This window comes from Hemitrygon akajei, chromosome 6 (genome assembly GCF_048418815.1).
Source record: "Hemitrygon akajei chromosome 6, sHemAka1.3, whole genome shotgun sequence".
NCBI lineage: Eukaryota > Metazoa > Chordata > Chondrichthyes > Myliobatiformes > Dasyatidae > Hemitrygon > Hemitrygon akajei.
The window spans coordinates 9,891,552-9,916,635 of NC_133129.1; the positions used below are offsets into that span (position 1 = coordinate 9,891,552).

General features: G+C 48.4%; 1 protein-coding gene across 1 annotated transcript in view; it reads left to right on the forward strand.

The window, feature by feature from the left end:
* cplane1 (ciliogenesis and planar polarity effector 1) overlaps window positions 1-25,084 on the forward strand; it is a 349,043-nt gene that overhangs the window by 127,308 nt on the left and 196,651 nt on the right. Inside the window, exons 18-20 of the mRNA XM_073047849.1 lie at window positions 14,292-14,446; window positions 18,435-18,652; window positions 20,579-20,743. Coding sequence (XP_072903950.1) covers window positions 14,292-14,446; window positions 18,435-18,652; window positions 20,579-20,743 — 538 coding nt within the window. The remainder of the gene's footprint in view (window positions 1-14,291; window positions 14,447-18,434; window positions 18,653-20,578; window positions 20,744-25,084) is intronic.

The window sequence follows — 25,084 nt, forward strand, 5'->3', positions numbered from 1 at the left end:
ATATCTTTAAAACACTGTAATTGGCCTTTTTCACTTGCTCTGATAGTTTGTTCACACTCTGTGAGAAAAATGTCTTTAAATGTTCCCCACTCTCATCTTAAACTTGTGTCTGCTGGGGTGACCCTGAGCTTCCAAACACCTGTCCCAGAAACAGGAGGAGTCCATTCAGCCCACTGCGTCCATTCTGCATGATTGTGATATCACTGCTGTTTGTACCTCAGCGGCCTCTCCCTGTACTTCCTTCAGATCCAGAATGTGAAGCCTCTGATTTGAGTTTACCCAGTGGCTGAGCCATTTAAACAATAAGATGTAAACAAATAACACAGAGAACATGACCCCCGTCGTCCCCAAGAGTGAGTCCACAGTCACAGAGACATTAGACAGCGCTGAGTGGAATGTGGTACGTGGCCATCGGCTGAACCGTGTCTGTGACTGTGGTACGTGGCCATTGGCTGAACTGTGTCTGTGACTGTGGTACGTGACCATCGGCTGAACCGTGTCTGACTGTGGTACGTGACCATCGGCTGAACCGTGTCTGTGACTGTGGTACGTGGCCATCGGCTGAACAGTGTCTGACTGTGGTACGTAACCATCGGCTGAACCGTGTCTGTGACTGTGGTACGTGGCCATCGGCTGAACCGTGTCTGACTGTGGTACGTGACCATCGGCTGAACCGTGTCTGTGACTGTGGTACGTGACCATCGGCTGAACCGTGTCTGACTGTGGTACGTGACCATCGGCTGAACCGTGTCTGTGACTGTGGTACGTGGCCATCGGCTGAACAGTGTCTGACTGTGGTACGTGACCATCGGCTGAACCGTGTCTGTGACTGTGGTACGTGACCATCGGCTGAACCGTGTCTGTGACTGTGGTACGTGGCCATCGGCTGAACCGTGTCTGACTGTGGTACGTGGTCATCGGCTGAACCGTGTCTGTGACTGTGGTACGTGACCCATCGGCTGAACCGTGTCTGTGACTGTGGTACGTGACCATCGGCTGAACCGTGTCTGTGACTGTGGTACGTGACCATCGGCTGAACCGTGTCTGTGACTGTGGTACGTGGCCAGCGGCTGAACCGTGTCTGTGACTGTGGTACGTGGCCATCGGCTGAACCGTGTCTGACTGTGGTACGTGGTCATCGGCTGAACCGTGTCTGTGACTGTGGTACGTGGCCATCGGCTGAACCGTGTCTGACTGTGGTACGTGGTCATCGGCTGAACCGTGTCTGACTGTGGTACGTGGTCATCGGCTGAACCGTGTCTGTGACTGTGGTACGTGACCATCGGCTGAACCGTGTCTGTGACTGTGGTACGTGGCCATCGGCTGAACCGTGTCTGACTGTGGTACGTGGTCATCGGCTGAACCGTGTCTGTGACTGTGGTACGTGACCCATCGGCTGAACCATGTCTGTGACTGTGGTACGTGACCCATCGGCTGAACCGTGTCTGTGACTGTGGTACGTGACCATCGGCTGAACCGTGTCTGTGACTGTGGTACGTGACCATCGGCTGAACCGTGTCTGTGACTGTGGTACGTGGCCATCGGCTGAACCGTGTCTGACTGTGGTACGTGGTCATCGGCTGAACCGTGTCTGTGACTGTGGTACGTGGTCATTGGCTGAACAGTGTCTGACTGTGGTACGTGGTCATCGGCTGAACCGTGTCTGTGACTGTGGTACATGACCCATCGGCTGAACCGTGTCTGTGACTGTGGTACGTGACCATCGGCTGAACCGTGTCTGTGACTGTGGTACGTGACCATCGGCTGAACCGTGTCTGTGACTGTGGTACGTGACCATCGGCTGAACAGTGTCTGTGACTGTGTTACGTGGCCAGCGGCTGAACCGTGTCTGACTGTGGTACGTGGCCATCGGCTGAACCGTGTCTGTGACTGTGGTACGTGGCCATTGGCTGAACCGTGTCTGTGACTGTGGTACGTGACCATCGGCTGAACCGTGTCTGTGACTGTGGTACGTGACCATCGGCTGAACCGTGTCTGTGACTGTGGTACGTGACCATCGGCTGAACCGTGTCTGTGACTGTGGTACGTGACCATCGGCTGAACCGTGTCTGTGACTGTGGTACGTGGCCATCGGCTGAACAGTGTCTGTGACTGTGGTACGTGGCCATCGGCTGAACCGTGTCTGCGACTGTGGTACGTGGCCATCGGCTGAACCGTGTCTGCGACTGTGGTACGTGGCCAGCGGCTGAACCGTGTCTGCGACTGTGGTACGTGACCATCTGCTGAACCGTGTTTGACTGTGGTACGTGGCCATCTGCTGAACCGTGTCTGTGACTGTGGTACGTGGCCATCGGCTGAACCGTGTCTGTGACTGTGGTACGTGGCCATTGGCTGAACCGTGTCTGTGACTGTGGTACGTGACCATCGGCTGAACCGTGTCTGTGACTGTGGTACGTGACCATCGGCTGAACCGTGTCTGTGACTGTGGTACGTGACCATCGGCTGAACCGTGTCTGTGACTGTGGTACGTGGCCATCGGCTGAACAGTGTCTGTGACTGTGGTACGTGGCCATTGGCTGAACCGTGTCTGCGACTGTGGTACGTGGCCATCGGCTGAACCGTGTCTGCGACTGTGGTACGTGACCATCTGCTGAACCGTGTTTGACTGTGGTACGTGGCCATCTGCTGAACCGTGTCTGTGACTGTGGTACATGACCCATCGGCTGAACCGTGTCTGTGACTGTGGTACATGACCCATCGGCTGAACCGTGTCTGTGACTGTGGTACGTGACCATCGGCTGAACCGTATCTGTGACTGTGTTACGTGGCCAGCGGCTGAACCGTGTGTGACTGGTACGTGGCCATCGGCTGAACCGTGTGTGACTGGGGTACGTGGCCATCGGCTGAACCGTGTCTGTGACTGTGGTACGTGACCATCGGCTGAACCGTGTCTGTGACTGTGGTACGTGGCCATTGGCTGAACCGTGTCTGTGACTGTGGTACGTGACCATCTGCTGAACCGTGTCTGTGACTGTGGTACGTGACCATCGGCTGAACCGTGTCTGTGACTGTGGTACGTGGCCATCGGCTGAACCGTGTCTGTGACTGTGGTACGTGACCATCGGCTGAACCGTGTCTGACTGTGGTACGTGACCATCTGCTGAACCGTGTCTGTGACTGTGGTACGTGACCATCGGCTGAACCGTGTCTGTGACTGTGGTACGTGACCATCGGCTGAACCGTGTCTGACTGTGGTACGTGGCCATCGGCTGAACCGTGTCTGCGACTGTGGTACGTGGCCATCGGCTGAACCGTGTCTGCGACTGTGGTACGTGGCCAGCGGCTGAACCGTGTCTGCGACTGTGGTACGTGACCATCTGCTGAACCGTGTTTGACTGTGGTACGTGGCCATCGGCTGAACCGTGTCTGTGACTGTGGTACGTGACCATCGGCTTAACCGTGTCTGTGACTGTGGTACGTGGCCATCGGCTGAACCGTGTCTGACTGTGGTACGTGACCATCTGCTGAACCGTGTCTGACTGTGGTACGTGACCATCTGCTGAACCGTGTTTGACTGTGGTACGTGGCCATCGGCTGAACCGTGTCTGACTGTGGTACGTGACCATCTGCTGAACCGTGTTTGACTGTGGTACGTGACCATCGGCTGAACAGTGTCTGTGACTGTGGTACGTGACCATCTGCTGAACCGTGTCTGACTGTGGTACGTGACCATCTGCTGAACAGTGTCTGTGACTGTGGTACGTGACCATCGGCTGAACAGTGTCTGTGACTGTGGTACGTGACCATCTGCTGAACCGTGTCTGACTGTGGTACGTGACCATCTGCTGAACAGTGTCTGTGACTGTGGTACGTGACCATCGGCTGAACAGTGTCTGTGACTGTGGTACGTGACCATCGGCTGAACAGTGTCTGTGACTGTGGTACGTGACCATCTGCTGAACCGTGTCTGACTGTGGTACGTGACCATCTGCTGAACAGTGTCTGTGACTGTGGTACGTGACCATCGGCTGAACAGTGTCTGTGACTGTGGTACGTGACCATCTGCTGAACCGTGTCTGACTGTGGTACGTGACCATCTGCTGAACCGTGTTTGACTGTGGTACGTGACCATCGGCTGAACAGTGTCTGTGACTGTGGTACGTGACCATCTGCTGAACCGTGTCTGACTGTGGTACGTGACCATCTGCTGAACCGTGTCTGACTGTGGTACGTGACCATCTGCTGAACAGTGTCTGTGACTGTGGTACGTGACCATCGGCTGAACAGTGTCTGTGACTGTGGTACGTGACCATCTGCTGAACCGTGTCTGACTGTGGTACGTGACCATCGGCTGTACCGTGTCTGACTGTGGTACGTGACCATCTGCTGAACCGTGTCTGTGACTGTGGTACGTGACCATCGGCTGTACCGTGTCTGACTGTGGTACGTGACCATCGGCTGAACCGTGTCTGACTGTGGTACGTGGCCATCGGCTGAACCGTGTCTGTGACTGTGGTACGTGACCATCGGCTGAACCGTGTTTGACTGTGGTACGTGACCATCGGCTGAACAGTGTCTGTGACTGTGGTACGTGACCATCTGCTGAACCGTGTCTGACTGTGGTACGTGACCATCGGCTGAACAGTGTCTGTGACTGTGGTACGTGACCATCGGCTGAACAGTGTCTGACTGTGGTACGTGGCCAGCGGCTGAACCGTGTCTGTGACTGTGGTACGTGACCATCTGCTGAACCGTGTTTGACTGTGGTACGTGGCCATCGGCTGAACCGTGTCTGACTGTGGTACGTGACCATCTGCTGAACCGTGTTTGACTGTGGTACGTGACCATCGGCTGAACCGTGTCTGACTGTGGTACGTGACCATCTGCTGAACCGTGTCTGACTGTGGTACGTGACCATCTGCTGAACCGTGTTTGACTGTGGTACGTGGCCATCGGCTGAACCGTGTCTGACTGTGGTACGTGACCATCTGCTGAACCGTGTTTGACTGTGGTACGTGACCATCGGCTGAACAGTGTCTGACTGTGGTACGTGGTCATCGGCTGAACCGTGTCTGTGACTGTGGTACGTGACCATCGGCTGAACCGTGTCTGTGACTGTGGTACGTGACCATCGGCTGAACCGTGTCTGTGACTGTGGTACGTGACCATCGGCTGAACAGTGTCTGACTGTGGTACGTGACCATCGGCTGAACCGTGTCTGACTGTGGTACGTGACCATCGGCTGAACCGTGTCTGTGACTGTGGTACGTGGCCATCGGCTGTACCGTGTCTGACTGTGGTACGTGACCATCGGCTGAACCGTGTCTGACTGTGGTACGTGACCATCGGCTGAACTGTGTCTGTGACTGTGGTACGTGACCATCGGCTGAACAGTGTCTGACTGTGGTACGTGACCATCGGCTGAACCGTGTCTGTGACTGTGGTACGTGGCCATCTGCTGAACCGTGTCTGACTGTGGTACGTGACCATCGGCTGAACCATGTCTGTAACTGTGGTACGTGGCCATCGTCTGAACCGTGTCTGCGACTGTGGTATGTGACCATCGGCTGAACCGTGTCTGACTGTGGTACGTGACCATCGGCTGAACCATGTCTGTAACTGTGGTACATGACCATCTGCTGAACCGTGTCTGACTGTGGTACGTGGCCACGTAGCTGGTCAAGACTCTTGCAGCTGATGCTGGGAGCGAGAAGCGAGAGAGATGGGTCAGATGGGACTGGCTCAGGAGGGGGATCTTGGCTGAAATGGATTAGTGAGCTGAACACCAGTTCATTCTCAGCCCTTGGCCTTGACAGCTTAATCTTTAATCTGGCTTGACGCTTAAATTGGCTTTAAGATATAAAACAGAAGGCACGCAAGTTTTCAGCAAGTCTGGAGAGGGAAACAGAGTTAACATTTTGGTTGAAGTCTCTTCATCGGATGGGACTACCGACCTTTGTTTATCAATTAATTTTATCTCCCAGACTACATGGTGTGATGGTTGAGCAACAGTGGAAGACTTTCAAAGAGATCTTTCATGGTGCTGACCAAAAGTATGTCGCAGTTAAAGGCAAGGACAGTCAGGGTGGGGAGAGCCAACCTTGGGTAACTAAGGAAATAGAAGGCATCAAACTAAAAGCTCGTATGTACAAAGTTGCCAAGAGTAGTGGGAAACTTGGCAGATTGGGAAAACTTTAAAGAGCAACAAAGAACTATTGAGCAAGCAATAAAGAAAGGGAAGCTGGATTATGAAAATAATCTAGCACAAAATATAAAAATGGAGAGTAAAAGTTTTTATAATTATATAAAGCAGAAAAGGGTAGCTAAAGTGAATATTGGTCCCTTGGAGGATGAGGAGGTGGAGCTGATATTGGGTAATGAAGAAATGGCAGAGGCTTTGAATGACTATTTTGTGTTGGTCTTCACAGTGGAGGACACATCTAACACGCCAAAGAGATGTTATGGATGCGATGAGAGGCCAGGACCTCGATACAATAGCGATCACTAAAAAGGCAGTGCTGAGCAAACTTGTAGGTCTGAAGATAGATAAGTCACCTGGTGCTTGTTACGATATACTTGTACGTGCACTCGTGAGCAGATGATTGAAGTTGGTGCGCATGCACTATTGTTCTTATCTGAAATACCTGTCTCGAAACATGGTGGCAGCGGTGGTGCTCGGAAAATTGCTTTTTTCAACTGCAGCGCCCGATTTTTTTCAACTTGCAGTTGGCAGCATAATAATAGCGCAACTCTGAAACATCGGAGGGTGAGTGTAAGAGTAGGAAAAAATGTCAACCGAATCGAGCAATCGGCCACAAATAGAGATGGGTGTAATGCCTGGAGGTGAGACAGCAGAGTCTCAGCGGCAGGTGACCCTGTGCCGGGGAACTATGGTTGGGGTAGAAGTCCTCCCCCAGTCAGCAGCATTCGCCCACCACCGGTCGTGACGGTCAACCACGAACTGATAGATGGATGGAAGACACAGCCGCAGATGGGGACTAACTACAGCGTCGTGGCACAACTGCACAAACAAGTCCCACCGTATCAGACGGCATTACTTTTGCATTCAATTGGACCATCAGAACTTGAGATCTACAACAGACTTGTGTTCGCAGATGAGGCTGAAAGCCAAGACCTCACAAAGATTTTAGTTGCATTTGGCAGATATGCTATCGATGAGAAAAATGAGACATATGAATGGTACTTGTCCAACAAGCAGTAACAAGAACAAGGTGAGATCTTTGAATCGTTTAATGCCAGCCTTAGATTTCTTGCAAAGACATGTAATTTTTGCTCATGTATGTCAGACAGTCTGCTGAGAGACAAGATCGTACTGGGCATTAACGACTCCCAAACCAGAAAAAGTCTGTTACAAGACAGAAAGCTGTCGCTCAATGACTGCATTGACATCTGTAAAAGCACAGAACTGGCTGAATCACACCTACAAGCATTCAGCACAGCTGCAGATAGTGGGTCCGCTACTGTCGATGGGATTAAACCTCGCACTAACAAGAAGGGTTCAAAGCGTCCTGTACAGAAGGCGAGTGCTAGTGGTGGAGCCAGAGCAAAAGGCACCTTGAACAGCCACAGAAGCAAAGTGAACCCTTGCAAGTACTGTGGCATGGAACATGCAGGAGACAAGCAACAATGCCCAGCATACGGACAGGTGTGCAAGGCATGTGGCATTCGAAATCACTTTGCAAAGGTATGCAAGCAGAAGCCCGTGCATGGGGTGGAAGCGCAAGGCGATGACCAAACCGACAGTGCCAACAGGACCGAGTTTATTGACGGTGTCATACTGGTGGTCAGCAGTTTGACGACAAAGGATGACGTATTCGCACAGATGCTCATCAATGGAAAGCCAATAGATTTCCAAGTCGACAGCGGGGTGAGCATTAACATTTTACCCTGCAAGTACTTGGAGGGGGTAGATGCACAAAAAGCTGATGATGGGGAACAAGACCACCATGGATGCGGAAGGGATGTGCAGAGTGAAACTCCGTAACCCCGTGACGAACCACAAGAATTCTGTTGAATTTGTCCTGGTCACTGACGACTTTACACCATTGCTGGGAAACAGGGCCAGCCAGCAAATGAAGCTGAATTACGGTCACCGATGGCAACTTTCGCAGGCTGCATGCATCGACACTCACAGAAAAACAATGCACACCAGAGGAACGCTATACAGAGGAGTTCGATGATGTGCTCGGGGAGCTTCCGGGTGCAGCCCACAGTGTTACCCCCCACGACGTCTACCTCCCGCTATGCAGAGGTGTTCGATGATGCGCTCGGGGAGCTTCCGGGTGCAGCCCACAGTGTTACCCCCCACGACGTCTACCTCCCGCTATGCAGAGGTGTTCGATGATGCGCTCGGGGAGCTTCCGGGTGCAGCCCACAGTGTTACCCCCCACGACGTCTACCTCCCGCTATGCAGAGGTGTTCGATGATGCGCTCGGGGAGCTTCCGGGTGCAGCCCACAGTGTTACCCCCACGACGTCTACCTCCCGCTATGAAGCGGAAAGTGAAAGCTGAGCTTGATCGCAAGGTGATAGCTCCAGCCCATGAACCTTCAAGATGGGTTAGCCAGCTAGTGGTCGCAGAGAAGAAGAACATCAATCTTTGTACATGTATTGACCCTCGACCGTTGAACAAAGCGCTGAGGAGAGAACACTACCCCTTCCAGTGATAGAGGACATATTGCCAGATCTTCACCAGGCTGAGGATTTCAGCAAGCTTGACATGAGTTCTGCATTCTGGCAAGTGAAATTAGACAGTGAATCAAGCGTACTTACCACCTTCAGCCCACCTTTTGGGCGGTATAGATGGCTCAGATTTCCATCTGGAATCAGCGTTTCATCAGAGATCTTCCAGCACAGACTGCATCAGGCGCTGGAAGGACTACCGGGAGTGATCGGCGTCGCGGACGACATTCTGGTGTACGGAAAAGGGGAAACGCAGGGAAGGGCAATCGCCGATCATGATGTGAAACTTGAGCAACTATTACAGCGTTGTGCAGGGCAGCTTATCAGGCTCAACAAGAACAAATCTGTCTTCAGAGCGACAGAGATATCCTTTTTGGGGCATCTCATCACGTGAGGGACTTGAGCCTGATCCTAAAAGGGTCGCTGACGTTCTCAACATGCCAGCACCCACAGATGCAGATGTGCAGGGAGTGCAGCGATTGATCGGATTTGTCAACTACCTGAGCCGTTTTCTACCAAGTCTCTCAGATACCCTTGAGCCAATAAGACAGCTGACATAGCCAGATGTAGCATGGAAGTGGTCAGCTGAGCAGCAAAACATCCTAAGATCAAGCAGATGGTATCTGCAGCACCGGTGTTGGCATACTACAATTCTAAGGAAGAGCTAACCATCCAATGTGATGCCAGCAACAAAGGCCTAGGGGAAGCACTCCTCCAGAATGGGCGTCCGATTGCATATGCAAGCAGAGCGCTAATGGACACGGAAACACGTAACGCAGCGATCGAAAAGGAAATGCTTGCAATTGTTTTCGCACTTGAGCGTTTTCATCAGTACATTTTTGGCGGCTTCACAAGAGTACACTGATCACAAGCCGCTCGAAATGATAGTTAAGAAGCCGTTGGTGAAGGCACCAAAGCGCCTACAGGAAATGCTTCTTCGCCTGCAGAGCTATGATTTCGACATCACCTACTGTCAAGGAAAACTCATGCACCTCGCGGATATGCAATCGCGAGCAGTTAGCGGTACTCCAGGCCAGGAGAACAGCTTCGATGAAGTCAACATGCTATCGCACCTGCCAATCCGCGATGAGTGTCTAGAGCAGATTCGCATAGAAACAGCGAAAGATGACACACTACAGATGTTGAAACGTGTAATCATCAGCCGATGGCCGAGCAAACGTGATGCGCTGCCAGAGCAACTCACATCTTACTATAGCTATAGGGATGAGCTCGCAGTCCAAGACGGCTTAATCTTCAAAGGTGAGCATGTCATCATACCGCAAAGTGAGTGAAAGCAAATGAAGGAAAGAATTTATTCGTCACACTTGGGCGTAGAAGGATGCCTCAGATGCGCACGCGAATGTCTTTTTTGGCCAGGCATGAGCAGCAGCATCAAGCAATATATTACTACATGTGATGTTTGTCGCACATACGAAATGAGTCAGCAGAAAGAATCGCTTATGAGTCATGAGGTACCTGCATGGCCGTGGGAAAAGATAAGTACCGACCTATTTACATTCGAAGGAAAAGAGTACCCGTCACAGTTGATTACTACAGCAATTTCTTCAAGCTAGATCTTCTTTGCGATATGACCAGCACAGCTGTTATTTGCAAACTGAAGGCTCATTTTGCGAGATATGGTAGCCCAACACAAGTGGTTAGTGATAATGGGCCACAATACAAGTCAGTGGAGTTTCACAGATTTGCATGAGAATGGGATTTTGAGGACTTGTGTAGCAGTCCCGGAAATAGCAAAGCAAATGGAAAAGCTGAATCAGCAGTTAAAACAGCTAAGCGGATCCTCACAAAGAGCAACAAATCGTGAGCAGATCCCTACCTCGCACTTCTAGACCATCGCAACACACCTTCGCAAGCGCCCAGCACAAGTCCTGCCCAGAGTCCGATGAATCGCCGCACACGCACGCTCCTGCCTACAACAGTGAGTTTACTGGAGTTGTACGTGAACACGAGTGTATGAAACAACGTGTCCAGCAGCAGGCCAACAATTACAACAAATCAGCCAAAGATCTTGTCCCACTCGACGAAGGGGATACCGTACGCATGCAACCCCTGGTGCAAGGTAAAAAGAATTGGGAGAAAGCAATTGTGCATCGGCGCCTTGATGAGTGTTCATATGTAGTTCGAACCCCTTCTGGGATCTACCGACGTAATCGCACACATCTATGAAAGACGCCTGAAAAGCTAATCACACATGAACAGGCAAAATCAGGTCAGACAACCAAGATCGATGACCACAGTGTGCCGACTGCATCAAATGCACACAGACAAACACTAGCAGAGGCTAATGACACAACACAAACACTAACGCAAACGTTGAAACATGCAAATAACAAACAACAGGACTCGGACAAAACAGTAAAAACTTGTTCTGGCTGTGCAGTGAAAAGGCCACAATATTTAGAAGACTTTGTCCCACATTGAATAATTGCATGAACAATTGAACAATAAGTCTGTGACTCTATTTGGCATTTTAATGTCATGTTTGTACTCCGAGAAGGACTGTGTCCTATTTGAGGTTGTGTAGTTTGAAGTTAAAGTCGAATTTTAGTATGTTTTATATTTTGTATATATGCTCATACAAACGGAAATAATGAGTGGTATGTATTTGTGACAGGCATAAGAGACAGAAGGCATGATTAATGAATGCTTTTATGAAGTTAATTCTATGAAAATATACTGGAAAGCAGACTCCAGAGAAATGAGTTTAATTGTTAATACAATTGTTCCCTTTCTTTGTTTTGATGAAAAGGGGGATGTTACGATATACGTGTACATGCACTCGTGAGCAGACGATTAAAGTTGGTGCACATGCGCCGTTGTTTTTACCTGAAATATCTGTCTCGAAACAGTCCTGATGGAGTGCATCCCAGGGAACTGAAAGTAATGTCAGAGGTTACAGTTGAGGCTTTGGTGATAATTTACCCAAGTTCTCTGGACTCTCAGCTGGTCCCAGCAGATTGGAAGGTGGCAAATGTTACAAAACTGTTCAAAAAAGGATGTAGGGAAAAGGCAAGTAACTGTTGGCCAGTTAATTTAATCTCTGTGTTGGGAAAATGCTTGAAGCTATCATTAAAGAAGAAATAGTGAGGCATCTGGAAAGAAACGGATCCATCAGGCAGACACAGCATGGATTCAGCAAAGGCAGGTTCTGTTTGACAAACTTACTGGAGTTCTTTGAGGATATAAAAGTGCAGTAGATGGAGGAGAACAGATGGACATAATTTCCTTGGATTTCCAGAAGGTGCCGATAAGGTTTGATAAGGTGCCGCATAAAGGACTTATCCATATGATTACGAGTTGGGGGTGATGTATGAGCATGGATAGAGGATTGGTTAACTTATAGAAAGCAGAAGGTTGGGATACATGGGTGTTACTCTGGTTGGCAATCAATTTGTTTGTCATATACATTAATGATCTGGATGATGGGGTGGTAAATTGGATTAGTAAGTATGCAGATGATACTAAGGTAGGTGGCGTTGTGGATAATGAAGTAGGTTTTCAAAGCTTGCAGAGAGATTTAGGCCAGTTAGAAGAGTGGGCTGAACGATAGCAGATGGAGTTTAATGCTGATAAGTGTGAGGTGCTACATTTTGGTAGGAATAATCCAAATAGGACAATACATGGTAAATGGTAGGGCATTGAAGAATGCAGTAGAACAGAGTGATCTAGGAATAATGGTGCATAGTTCCCTGAAGGTGGAATCTCATGTGGATAGGGTGGTGAAGAAAGCTTTTGGTATGCTGGCCTTTATAAATCAGAGCATTGAGTATAGGAGTTGGGATGTAATGTTAAAATTGTACAAGGCGTTGGTAAGGCCAAATTTGGAGTATTGTTTACAGTTCAGGTCACCGAATTATAGGAAAGATATCAACAAAATAGAGAGATTACAGAGAAAATTTACTAAAATATTATCTGGGTTTCAGCACCTAAGTTACAGAGAAAGGTTGAACAAGTTAGGTCTTTATTCTTTGGAGCATAGAAGGTTGAGGGGGGACTTGATAGAGGTATTTAAAATAATGAGGGGGATAGATCGAGTTGATGTGGATAGGCTTTTTCCATTGAGAGTCGGGGAGATTCAAACAAGAGGACATGATTTGAGAGTTAGGGGGCAAAAGTTTAAGGGTAACACGAGGGGGAATTTCTTTACTCAGAGAGTGGTAGCTGTGTGGAATGAGCTTCCAGTAGAAGTGGTAGAGGCAGGTTCGCTATTGTCATTTAAAGTAAAATTGGATAGGTATATGGACAGGAAAGGAATGGAGGGTTATGGACTGAGTGCGGGTCAGTGGGACTAGGTGAGAGTAAGAGTCGGCATGGCCTAGAAGGGCCGAGATGGCCTATTGCCGTGCTGTAATTGTTATATGGTGAGCAGTGTGCCACAGAGGTCAGTGCTGGACCCGCAGCTGTTCACAATATACATTAACGATCTGGAAGAGGGGACCGAGTGTAGTGTATCTAAGTCTGCTGATGATACTAAATTGAGTGAAAAAGCAAATAGTGCAGAGGTTACGGAGAGTCTGCAGAGAGATATAGATAGTTTAAGTCAGTGGGCAAGGGTCCGGCAGATGGAGTACAATTGTCCTATTGCCCTGTTTATTATTTATTGTAATGCCTGCACTGTTTTGTGCACTTTGCAGTCCTGGGTAGGTCTGTAGTCTAGTGTAGTTTTTTACGTAGTTCAGTCTAGTTTTTGTACTGTGTCATGTAACACCATGGTCCTGAAAAACGTTGTCTCATTTTTACTGTGTACTGTACCAGCAGTTATGGTCGAAATGACAATAAAAGTGACTTGACTTGACAATGTTGGTAAATGCGTGGTCATCCACTTTGGAACAAAAAATGAAAGAGGAGATTATTTAAGTGGTAAAAAATTGCAGCATGCTGCTATGCAGATGGATTTGGGCATGTTTGGTGCACGATTCACAAAAGGCTGGTTTGCAGGTGGAGTAGGCTATCAAGAGGGCGGATGGAATGTTGGCCTTCATTGCTAGAGGGATGGATGCTGCAACTATACAGGGTACTGGTGAGGCTGCACCTGGAGTACTGTGTGCAGTTCTGGTCTCCTTATTTGAGGAAGGATATACTGGCTTTGGAGGCGGTGCAGAGGAGCTTCACCAGGTTGATTCCAGAGATGAGGGGGTTAGAATATAAGGAGAGATTGACTTGCCTGTGACTGTACTCACGGGAGTTCAGAAGAATGAGAGGATATGTCATAGAAACATATAAAATTATGAAAGGGATAGATAATATAGAGGCAGAAAAGTTGTTTCCACTGGTAGGTGAGACTAGAACTAGAGGACATAGCCTCAAGATTCAAGGGAGTAGATTTAGGATGGAGATGAGGAGAAACTGCTTTTCCCAGAGTGGTGAATCTATGGAATTCTTTGCCCAATGGAGCAATGGAGGCTTCCTCAGTAAATATATTTAAGACAATATTGGATAGATTTTTGCATTGTAGGGGAATTAAGTGTTACGGGGAAAAGGCAAGTAGGTGGAGATGAGTCCATGGCCAGATCAACCATGATCTTGTAGAATGGTGGAGCAGGCTCAATGGGCCAGATGGCCTACTCCTGCTCCTATTTCTTATGTTCTTATCTTCTTATGTTTCAGAAGTCATTGGAGATCACTCCATCTAACAAGAGAACTTCATCCATCGCAGATCTTCCAAGATAAACTCTGGGCACTGTTGGGTCATGCACCAAAGGCAGATGTGGCTTTGCCAGATTTAACCACGGCTCCAGGTGCCGGCACCAAGCTGTTGACAGGTGAGCTGAGGTTTACCAGGATGCTGTCTGGATTAGATCATGTATTATGAGGATAGGTTGAGCAAGCTAGGTCTTTTCTCTTTGGAGTGATGGCGGATGAGAGGTGACTTGATAGAGGTATACAAGATGATAAGAGGCATAGACAGAGTGGACTGCCAGACACATTTTCCCAGGGTGGGAATGGCAATATGAGGGGCGCAATTTTTTAAAAATATATTTTTATTGAAGGAATGACACAATACAGAATACATAATGGATTACATTTTCTTCCATTACCCCTAAACAAACCTCCCCTCACCCTCCCTCCCCGAACATACCATGGCAGCTAATGTATTTACAATACAACACTTCACAAATACAAGTGCGGACATTTCACAGCCATACCCCCACACTACTTCAAGATGAAGGCCCACACACATCCACAACATGTCAGATGATCCAGAATACACTCATATTACATTGCATCAACCACCCTGTGAGGTAAACCATATGCATGTAAAAAGGGAGGCAACTTCCCAAGTACAATCAAATGCCCTCAACTAGTAGGTAATTCCTTAAGACTCCCAAAATATGACAAGAAAGGTCCCCATTTCGAATAGAACTTTTTCACAGACCCTCTCAGAGTGAATTTAATCTTTTCTAATTTCAGAAAAAAACATTATGTCCTCTAACCAAGCAGCAGCAGATGGGGGAGTGGCAGATTTCCAGATCAGCAAGATTCTCCTATGGGCCAAAAGCAATGTAAATGCAACGATATCCGACTGGTTTGCATTTAAACCCAAAGCATTATCTGCCACACCAAATACAGCGATAAGCAGGCAAGGTCTCAGTGTCACCCCCAAAACCTCACTGATAATTTTAAAAACCAGTGCCCAGTAGCCATCAATCCGAGGGCAAGACCAAAATGCATGCACTAAACCAACCGGAGAGAAGGAACACCTGTCACAGCCAACATCTGTCCCGGGATATATGTCAGCAAGCCTGGCTTTACTTAAATGTACCCTGTGTAAAACTTTAAATTGTATGAGCTCCAGTCTAGCACATGTTGATGAGGAATGAACCCTATTCAATGCTTTTGCTCAGTCAGATCCACACCAAGGTCATCCTCCCACCTAGTCTCAGTTTTGTTTAAATCTTGAACTTCCAAAGACATCAGCTTGAGAGTGTAGTACAGAGATCAGCCCTTTATCATTAAAGCTATAAGAGTGAGTTTTTCCCACAACATAGCAGGTGGTAGATCAGGAAAAGAGGGAAACTTCTCCTTGACAAAGTGGCAAATCTGCAGGTATTTTTTAAAAAAATGATTATGCGGTAGGTCATATTTACTGCACAGGTTATCAAAGCTATCAAATATGTTATCAGTGTACAAGTCCTTTATACGCACAGGACCCTTCAAACCCCATTGTCTAAAAACTGAATTGAGTGTGGAAGGAAGAAATAGATGGTTTCTATGAATGGGACCGAAAACTAAAGCTGATGTGAACTTATAGTGGCAGCAAAATTGATTAAAAATTTTGAGGGTGGAGAGCACGACCGGGTTAGATGTGAATTGAGAGGATTTCAATGGCAAGGAAGAATACACTAAAGCTGGGAGAGACGAGGAGTGACAAGACCGTGTCTCAAGCAGGCGTCAGTTTGTATCTGGCCGGTGGAGCCAAAATAATACCTTTTGAATGTTCGATGCCCAGTAATAATGAATAAAGATAGGAAGGCCCATTCCACCTACGTCACAAACTCTTTGGAGAGTGCGCTTATTAACCCTTGGGACCTTATTTTCCCAAATAAAGGAGGTTATAGCTTGGTCAACTGATTTGAAAAATAACTTGGGTAAGAAAACTGGCAAGTACTGGAACAAGTAAAGAAATCTGGGAAGTACAGTCACTTTCACTGATTGAATTCTCCCAGCTATTGTAAGGGGTAAACTGTGCCATCTCTCAAAATCAGCCTTCATTTGGCTAACCTGAGGCCTGTAGTTAGCTTCAAACAGAGATGTAAAAGAGCGAGTAACGTGTATTCCTAGATATACAAAGCCTTCTTGAGATAAAGGAAAAGGCAAAGATTCCTGTCGGATCTGTAGGGCCAGGTTATTAATGGGAAAGCATCTGCTTTTTTGAAGGTTCAGTTTATAGCCAGAGAAGGCTCCAAATTGACCTAATAGTGACACGATAGCAGGTCTGCTACCTACAGGGTCGCTAACATGAAGTAAGAGGTCATCAGCATATAGGGATACACGGTGTTCCACGTACCCTCTCCTAACGCTTTGAAATAGTGTAGTTGACTTAAGTGCAACAGAAAGAGACTCAATGCAATTGCAAAATGAAGAGGGGACAATGGGCAGCCTTGGCAAGTGCCACATGTTAATGGGAAATAGTCAGATCAAAAATAATTTGTCTGTATACATGTTAAAGGCGAGTGATATGATAGCTTAACCCGGGCTACAAATATTCTGCCAAATCCAAATTTCTCCAAAACACTAAACAAGTATACCCACTGCATTCTATCAAATGCCTTCTCCGCATCCAAGGAGCTAACAACCTCCAGACTTGGAGAATCACTGGGTGAATAAACCATATCAGCCACTCGACGGATATTAAAAATAGAATGGTGATTTTTAATAAAACCTGTTTGATCATTCGAGATTATCTTGGGAAGGGGGCGTTCTAAACAGCAAGCAAGCACTTTAGCCAAAATTTTCACATCCACATTCAAAAGTGAGATGGAGCGATATGATCCACATTGAGTTGGGTCCTTGTCCTTTTTAAGAAGAAGTGAAATAGATGCCTTTTAAAAGAGTAGGGGGTAAGAAACTGTTCTCCAAAGATCCCTGTTATATCTGAGGGAATCTCTGAGGTATACAGAGAGGAATAAAAAGTTGCAAAGATGTTATTAATCTCTTTGGGATTGCTCATCAAGTTTTGGAGCGAGTCTCTTATCTGGGGAATAAGTTGTGATACAGCTTGACGCTTCAACTGATGAGCCATAAGCCGGCTCGCCTTGTCACCATGTTCATAATAGAGGCCTTGTGTCTTAAGAATTAATTATTCTGATAGGTTTGTAGGTAGAAGATTAAACTTTGCTTGCAAATCAGCCCGGCTTTTATGTAGTTCCACAGTGGGTGCCTCAGAATATTGCCTATCCACGTCCAAAATAGATTGCAATAACACTTGCATTTCCTTCCTACGCTCTTTATTGGCTTGTGAAGAATAAGATATTATTTGACCCCTCAAGTAAACTTTTAAAGTTTCCCGAAGTAAAGGGTACGATACCGACTCAGTTTTATTACTCTCGAAGAATGTGTCAATGTTAGCTGATATATAACTACAAAATTTCTCATTGGAAAGCAAAAGGGGGTTAAGTCTCCACAGAGGCCATTCTCTAATGTTTAAAGGAAAACATAGGTCCAGTTTCACGGGCGAGTGATCAGATATAACTATAGCAGTGTACTCAATTTGTCTAATCATTGGTATCAAGGAGCTATCTATAAAGAAGTAGTCTAGCCTGGAATAGGAGTGGTGAACATGAGAAAAGAAAGAGAATTGCCAAACTGATGGATTCAAATATCTCCAAGGATCCATATAACCATTTTGTTGCATAAACATCGAGAAGGCCTTTGCCAAACCAGAAGATGTTCCCCTAGATCTAGACCTATCAAGCAGTGGGTCAATAGCACAGTTCAAATCTCCTGAAAAGATTAGCTGGTGTGTATCCAGGTTAGGTATTAATGTCAAAACCTTATTTGCAATTTAATCAAGAACCTATCACCCTCTGCTTTAAATATACCAAATGACTTGGCCTCCACAGCCGCGTGGCAATGAATTCCACAGATTCACCACTCTGGCTAGAAAAATTCCTCTTCATGTCTGTTCTAAATGGTCCCTGTAATCTGAGGCTGTGCCCTCTGGTCCTCTCCACATGCTTTGTCGTGAACTGTGCTGTAATATTCTATGTTCTGTGTTATGACTCCCTGTTTCTCTCTCCCACTTTGCAGATTCCATCGAGGAGGAGGACACTGATGTGATGTTCAACTCCGTACAGGAAATCCTAAAGGCAGCTGTGATGGCAGATGCAGATGTGCTCTCAGGGACCTTTGACCTTCTGATGCAAACGGTGAAGGGCCTTGCTGCGCGGCTACCCGGGCTGGTGCCTGATGGCTTGTACCTGCCTGCTCCTCCGCTGTATTGCCCTCAGCCAGCTGTGCTCAGTGAGGTGAGGCTGGGCAATGATGAAGTGGTGCTGTGCCAGTGGGTGCAGCAGGGCCGGAGGCGGTTCCCAGGCCAAGCGGTAGTGTTGGGTCCCTCCGTGTCTGTGGTGAGCACTGAGCATCCTGCTGACCAGTGTTATTTCACAGGGCAACGTGGTTGTGCTGGGAGCACACTCGGGGTGGCAGATGCTGGAAATCCGGAGCAACACACGGAACACTGAAGGAACTCAGTGGGTCAGGGAGGAAACGGACAGTCACAGCTTCAGGTTAAGACTCATTATGATGGGAAAGCAATCAGGGGCTTGGAGCAGGAGCTGGTGGGTGATGGGGGATCCTGATGAAGTGAGGGTGATAGGGGGAGAGTGAAAATGATGTCAGAAGGTGGGAGGGGGAGGGGGAAGTGACAAAGGGCTGAAGAGGGTAGAATCTGATAGGAAGGAGAGTTGACCATGGAGGTAAGAAGCGAAACCAGAAGGAGGAATGTGTGGGTGACAGGGAAAGGATGGTGGACGGGGGGAGGGTATCAAGATGGAGTGATGTGGGCCGGTGGATAAGGGGGGGAAGAAAAAGAATTTCAAGTTTCCACATCTCTGATATTAAATGGAATGAATGAACCATTGAAAGGTACAGAGAGGAGTGTTTACAGGAACTATATTGATACTATGTACAGTATTGGTATGCAAGAAACTGAAGCAGGTGACAGTATGAAGCGATGTCTATGGTGACTGACACACAACTGAAAGGGCACAGAGGGTTGGAGTTTATTCTGTGGCCTGTGGCGTTACATTCCCGGACTCTGATTAATTTAATTGTTGGATTGATTTACCTCATTGTTAGGACGCAGCAAGATCCACAAGAAGGAAGGCAAACAGGAAATTTAGGGCAGAGCCTAGATAAATCCCCTGAAATACTCAGCAGTTGAAGCCCACATTCAGCAGGGGGTGGGAAGCACGTTGAGGGCTCGATGACAGAGACTTGGGGCAGGCCAATTCCGAGAAGCAGGAGCAGACCAACGATAGGAGAGGAATCTACACACACACACACAACGCTGGAGGAACTCAGTATGTCAGGCTGCAGCTATGAAGAGGAATTAACAGTCAACGTTTCAAGCCAAGACCCTTAATCATGACACCTTCACAGTAGGAGAGGTAGAGCTTGGGTCCCAGTACCGTCGGGGTGACGGAGTGCGGGTCTGGTACTGTCGGGGCCCGGTACTGTCGGGGTGACGGAGTGCGGGTCCGGTACCGTCGGGGGTGACGGAGTGGGGGGGCCCGGTACCGTCGGGGTGACGGAGTGGGGGGGCCCGGTACCGTCGGGGTGACGGAGTGGGGGGCCCGGTACCGTCGGGGTGACGGAGTGCGGGCCCGGTACCGTCGGGGCGACGGAGTGGGGGGCCCGGTACCGTCGGGGCGACGGAGTGGGGGGGCCCGGTACCGTCGGGGCGACGGAGTGGGGGGCCCGGTACCGTCGGGGCGACGGAGTGCGGGTCCCAGTACCGTCGGGGCGACGGAGTGCGGGTCCCAGTACCGTCGGGGCGACGGAGTGCGGGCCCGGTACCGTCGGGGCGACGGAGTGCGGGCCCGGTACCGTCGGGGCGACGGAGTGCGGGGCCCGGTACCGTCGGGGCGACGGAGTGCGGGGCCCGGTACCGTCGGGGCGACGGAGTGCGGGTCCGGTACCGTCGGGGTGACGGAGTGCGGGTCCGGTACTGTCGAATGATCAGCACGTTCACAGGGTTGGTGTTTGGGAGCATAACACGGGGGTGGGCGGTCACAGTGAGCAGTGTCTGTGTGGGTGGAAGAGAGAACTGTGGACGTTCTGGGTCGAATCTCTCCATCAGGACTGATGGTTACAGAGCTTGATTTGAGTAGCAAGGACCATCCTACCTATTTGCCCAGTTTTGGAACTAACCTCAGCCTCTGCAATTTCAGGGTAGCGTGGAGGAGCTGAGCTTATCCAGAGAGAGAGGAAGTAGGCAGAAACTGTCAGGGGTCCTGCAGCGAGTCCTGCTGCTGCTTCAGGCTGCCCGGTGTTCCCTTCCAGCTGCTCGCTGGTACATTGGCAAACTCCAACACAGCCGAAAGATCATGAACAAGGTAAAGCACTTAATCACGGGTGGGCAGCACGGCACTGCTGCTTGCTTCTGCCTACAGTTAGAGGCAGAAATTTGAGCAGCCGTAAGGAAATTCAGCCATTTGTCGCTTGTTGTACCTTTTAAATGGCTCAGCCCCTACTGAGTGGCTCATTACAATTCTCACAGTCACTCTGACACCAAGTTTTATGTTCGTTATCTGCCCCTCACTGTGTACAGGCCCTCTCCATCACCATGTCTATACTTGTACAGCAGTCCTGTTCACCTGCACTTGCTCAATAGCCTTCTCTCTCCTGGTTCCCCTTAAGTTGGAGCTTTGCTCCCCTCATCTGTAGGTGGTTTGTTCTGCAGAACAGGCTTGGGCAAGCACAGGCAGAGGTTCTAAGTAAGTAAGACTCTATAGTCAGGGGAGCAGACAGGAGATTTTGTGGACGTGAGAAGGAAACCCGCATGGTTTGTTGCCTCCCGGGTGCCAGGGTCCAGGATGTCTCTGACCGGGTGCATGACATCCTCGTACGAGAGGGAAAGCAACCGGAAGTCGTGATACATGTTGGGACCAACGACATAGGCAGGAAGAGGGATGAGGTCCTGAAGTGTGAGTTTCAGGAACGAGGCAGAAGGATGAAGAACAGGACCTCAAGGGTGGCGTTCTCAGGATTGCTGCCAGTGCTATGTGACAGTGATGGTAAGAACTGGAGGAGATGGCAGTTGAATGCGTGGCTGAGGTTTTGGTGCAGGGGGCAGGGTTTTAGATTTTTGGATCATTGGGATCTTTTCTGGGGGAGGTGGGACCTGTACAGATTAGATGGGTTGCACCTGAACTCGAGGGGGAGCAATATCCTTGCAGGTAGGTTTGCTAGCATGGTTCAGAAGGGTTTAAACTAATTTGCAAGAGGGATGGGACCTGGAGCGATAGAGCAGTGAAAGAAGTGCATGGAGTAAAGCCAGATCTAACATATAGAGAGGCTTTGAGGAAAGAGAAGCAGAATAAAGTGTGTAAAGGTGGTAAGGAAGAAGGGCTAAAGTGTGTGTACTTCAATGCAAGAAGCATCAGGAACAAAGGTGATGAACTGAGAGCTTGGATACATACATGGAATTATGATATAGTGGCCATTACGGAGACTTGGCTGGCACCAGAGCAGGAATGGATTCTCAATATTCCTGGATTTCAGTGCTTTAAAAGGGATAGGAGGGGGGAAAAAGGGGAGGAGGGGTGGCATTACTGGTCAGGGATACTATTACAGCTACAGAAAGGGTGGGTAATGTAGCAGGATCCTCTTTTGAGTCAGTATGGGTGGAAGTCAGGAACAGGAACGGAGCAGTTACTCTACTGGGGGTATTCTATAGGCCCCCTGGTAGCAGCAGAGATACCGAGGAGCAGATTGGGAGGCAGATTTTGGGAAGGTGCAAAAATAACAAAGTTGTTAGCATGGGTGACTTTAACTTCCCTAATATTGATTGGCACTTGATTAGTTCCAAGGGTTTAGATGGGGCAGAGTTTGTTAAGTGTGTCCAGGATGGATTCCTGTCACAGTATGTTGACAGGTTGACTAGGGGGAATGCCATACTAGATCTAGTATTAGGTAACGAACTGGGTCAGGTCACAGATCTGTCAGTGGGTGAGCATCTGGCGGACAGTGATCACTGCTCCCTGGCCTTTAGCATTATCATGGAAAAGGATAGAATCAGAGAGGACAGGAAAATTTTTAATTTGGGGAAGGGCAAACTATGAGGCTATAAGGCTAGAATTTGTGGGTGTGAATTGGGATGATGTTTTTGCAGGGAAATGTACTATGGACGTGGTCGATGTTTAAGGATCTCTTGCAGGATGTTAGGGATAAATTTGTCCCAGTGAGGAAGATAAAGAATGGTAGGGTGAAGGAACCATGGGTGACAAGTGAAGTGGAAAATCTAGTCAGGTGGAAGAAGGCAGCATACATGAGGTTTAGGAAGCAAGGATCAGATGGGTCTACTGAGGAATATAGGGTAGCAAGAAAGGAGCTTGAGAAGGGGCTGAGAAGAGCAAGAAGGGGGCATGAGAAGGCCTTGGCGAGTAGGGTAAAGGAAAACCCCAAGGCATTCTTCAATTATGTGAAGAACAAAAGGATGACAGGAGTGAAGGTAGGACCGATTAGAGATTAAAAGTGGGAAGATGTGCCTGGAGGCTGTGGAAGTGAGCGAGGTCCTCAATGAATACGTCTCTTCGGTATTCACCACTGAGAGGGAACTTGATGATGGTGAGGACAATATGAGTGAGGTTGAGGTTCTGGAGCATGTTGATATTAAGGGAGAGGAGGTGTTGGAGTTGTTAAAATACTTTAGGAGGGATAAGTCCCCGGGGCCTGATGGAATATTCCCCAGGCTGCTCCACGAGGCGAGGGAAGAGATTGCTGAGCCTCTGGCTAGGATCTTTATGTCCTCGTTCTCCACGGGAATGGTACCGGAGGATTGGAGGAAGGCAAGTGTTGTCCCCTTGTTCAAAAAAGGTAGTAGGGATAGTCCGGGTAATTTCCCAGTTTCCCTCGGGGTCAATAAAGTATGTCTGTCTGCTTGTCTGTCTGTCTATAGACCAGTGAGCCTTATGTCTGTGGTGGGAAAGCTGTTGGAAAAGATTCTTAGAGATAGGATCTATGGGCATTTAGAGAATCATGGTCTGATCAGGGACAGTCAGCATGGCTTTGTGAAGGGCAGATCGTGTCTAACGAGCCTGACGGAGTTCTTTGAGGAGGTGACCAGACATATAGATGAGGGTAGTGCAGTGGATGTGATTTACATGGATTTTAGTAAGGCATTTGACAAAGTTCCACATGGTAGGTTTATTCAGAAAGTCAGAAGGCATGGGATCCAGGGAAGTTTGACCAGGTGGATTCAGAATTGGCTTGCCTGCAGAAAGCAGAGGGTCGTGGTGAAGGGAGTATATTCAAATTGGAGGGTTGTGACTAGTGGTGTCCCACAAGGATTTGTTCTGGGACCTCTACTTTTCATGATTTTTATTACCGACCTGGATGTTGGGGTAGATGGGTGGGTTGGTAAGTTTGCAGACGACACAAAGGTTGGTGGTATTGTCGACAGTGTAGAGGATTGTTGAAGATTGCAGAGAGATATTGATAGGATGCAGAAGTGGGCTGAGAAGTGGCAGATGGAGTTCAACCCAGAGAAGTGTGAGGTGGTACACTTTGGAAGGACAAACTCCAAGGCAGAGTACAAAGTAAATGGCAGGATACTTGGTAGTGTGGAGGAGCAGAGGGATCTGGGGGTACATGTCCACAGATCCCTGAAAGTTGCCTCACAGGTAGATAGGGTAGTTAAGACAGCTTATGGGGTGTTAGCTTTCATAAGTCGAGGGATAGAGTTTAAGAGATGCGATGTAATGATGCAGCTCTATAAAACTCCAGTTAGGCCACACTTAGAATACTATGTCCAGTTCTGGTCGCCTCAGTATAGGAAGGATGTGGAAGCACTGGAAAGGGTACAGAGGAGATTTACCAGGATGCTGCCTGGTTTAGAGAGTATGAATTATGATCAGAGATTAAGGGAGCTAGGGCTTTACTCTTTGGAGAGAAGGAGGATGAGAGGAGACATGATAGAGGTGTACAAGATATTAAAAGGAATAGACAGAGTGGACAGTTAGCGCCTCTTCCCCAGGGCACCACTGCTCAGTACAAGAGGACATGGCTTTAAGGTAAGGGGAGGGAACTTCAAGGGGGATATTAGAGGAAGGTATTTCTCTCAGAGTTGGTGCGTGGTATGCACTGCCTGCGTCAGTGGTGGAGGCAGATACACTAGTGAAGTTTAAGAGACTCCTAGACAGTTGGGGGGTTATATGGGAGGCAGGGTTTGAGGGTTGGCACAACATTGTGGGCTGAAGGGCCTGTAATGTGCTGTACTGTTCTATGTTCTATGTAAGAAAGTTTCTCGGAAGATTTTTTTCTTGCTGTCAGTACATTGCTAGTGTGCTGAGAATGGATCCAGTAGTAGTGGTTTGTTCCTTGGGAAACCTCCATTTACCCTGCTGACTATGTTGGCACAAAGTGCATTCAGCTACAGCTTCTCAGTGATTGTGTTAAGCAATTGTAGTTGTAGCGTAATTGTCTTCAGCTCATACCGGAGAATGAGGAAGTGCTAGACAGAAGTTACAGGAAGGTAGTCACCTCTAAGATACAGGAGGCAGGTACCTGGGTAACTGTCAGGAGTAGGAAAGCAAATAGACTGTGTAGAGTAGCCTTGTATCTGTTCCCCTCAATAATAAATACCCCACTTTGGATACTGTTGGGGGGGTGGTGGGGAGTGGGACTGAGTGTAGTGTATCTAAGTTTGTTGATGATACTAAATTGAGTGGAAAAGC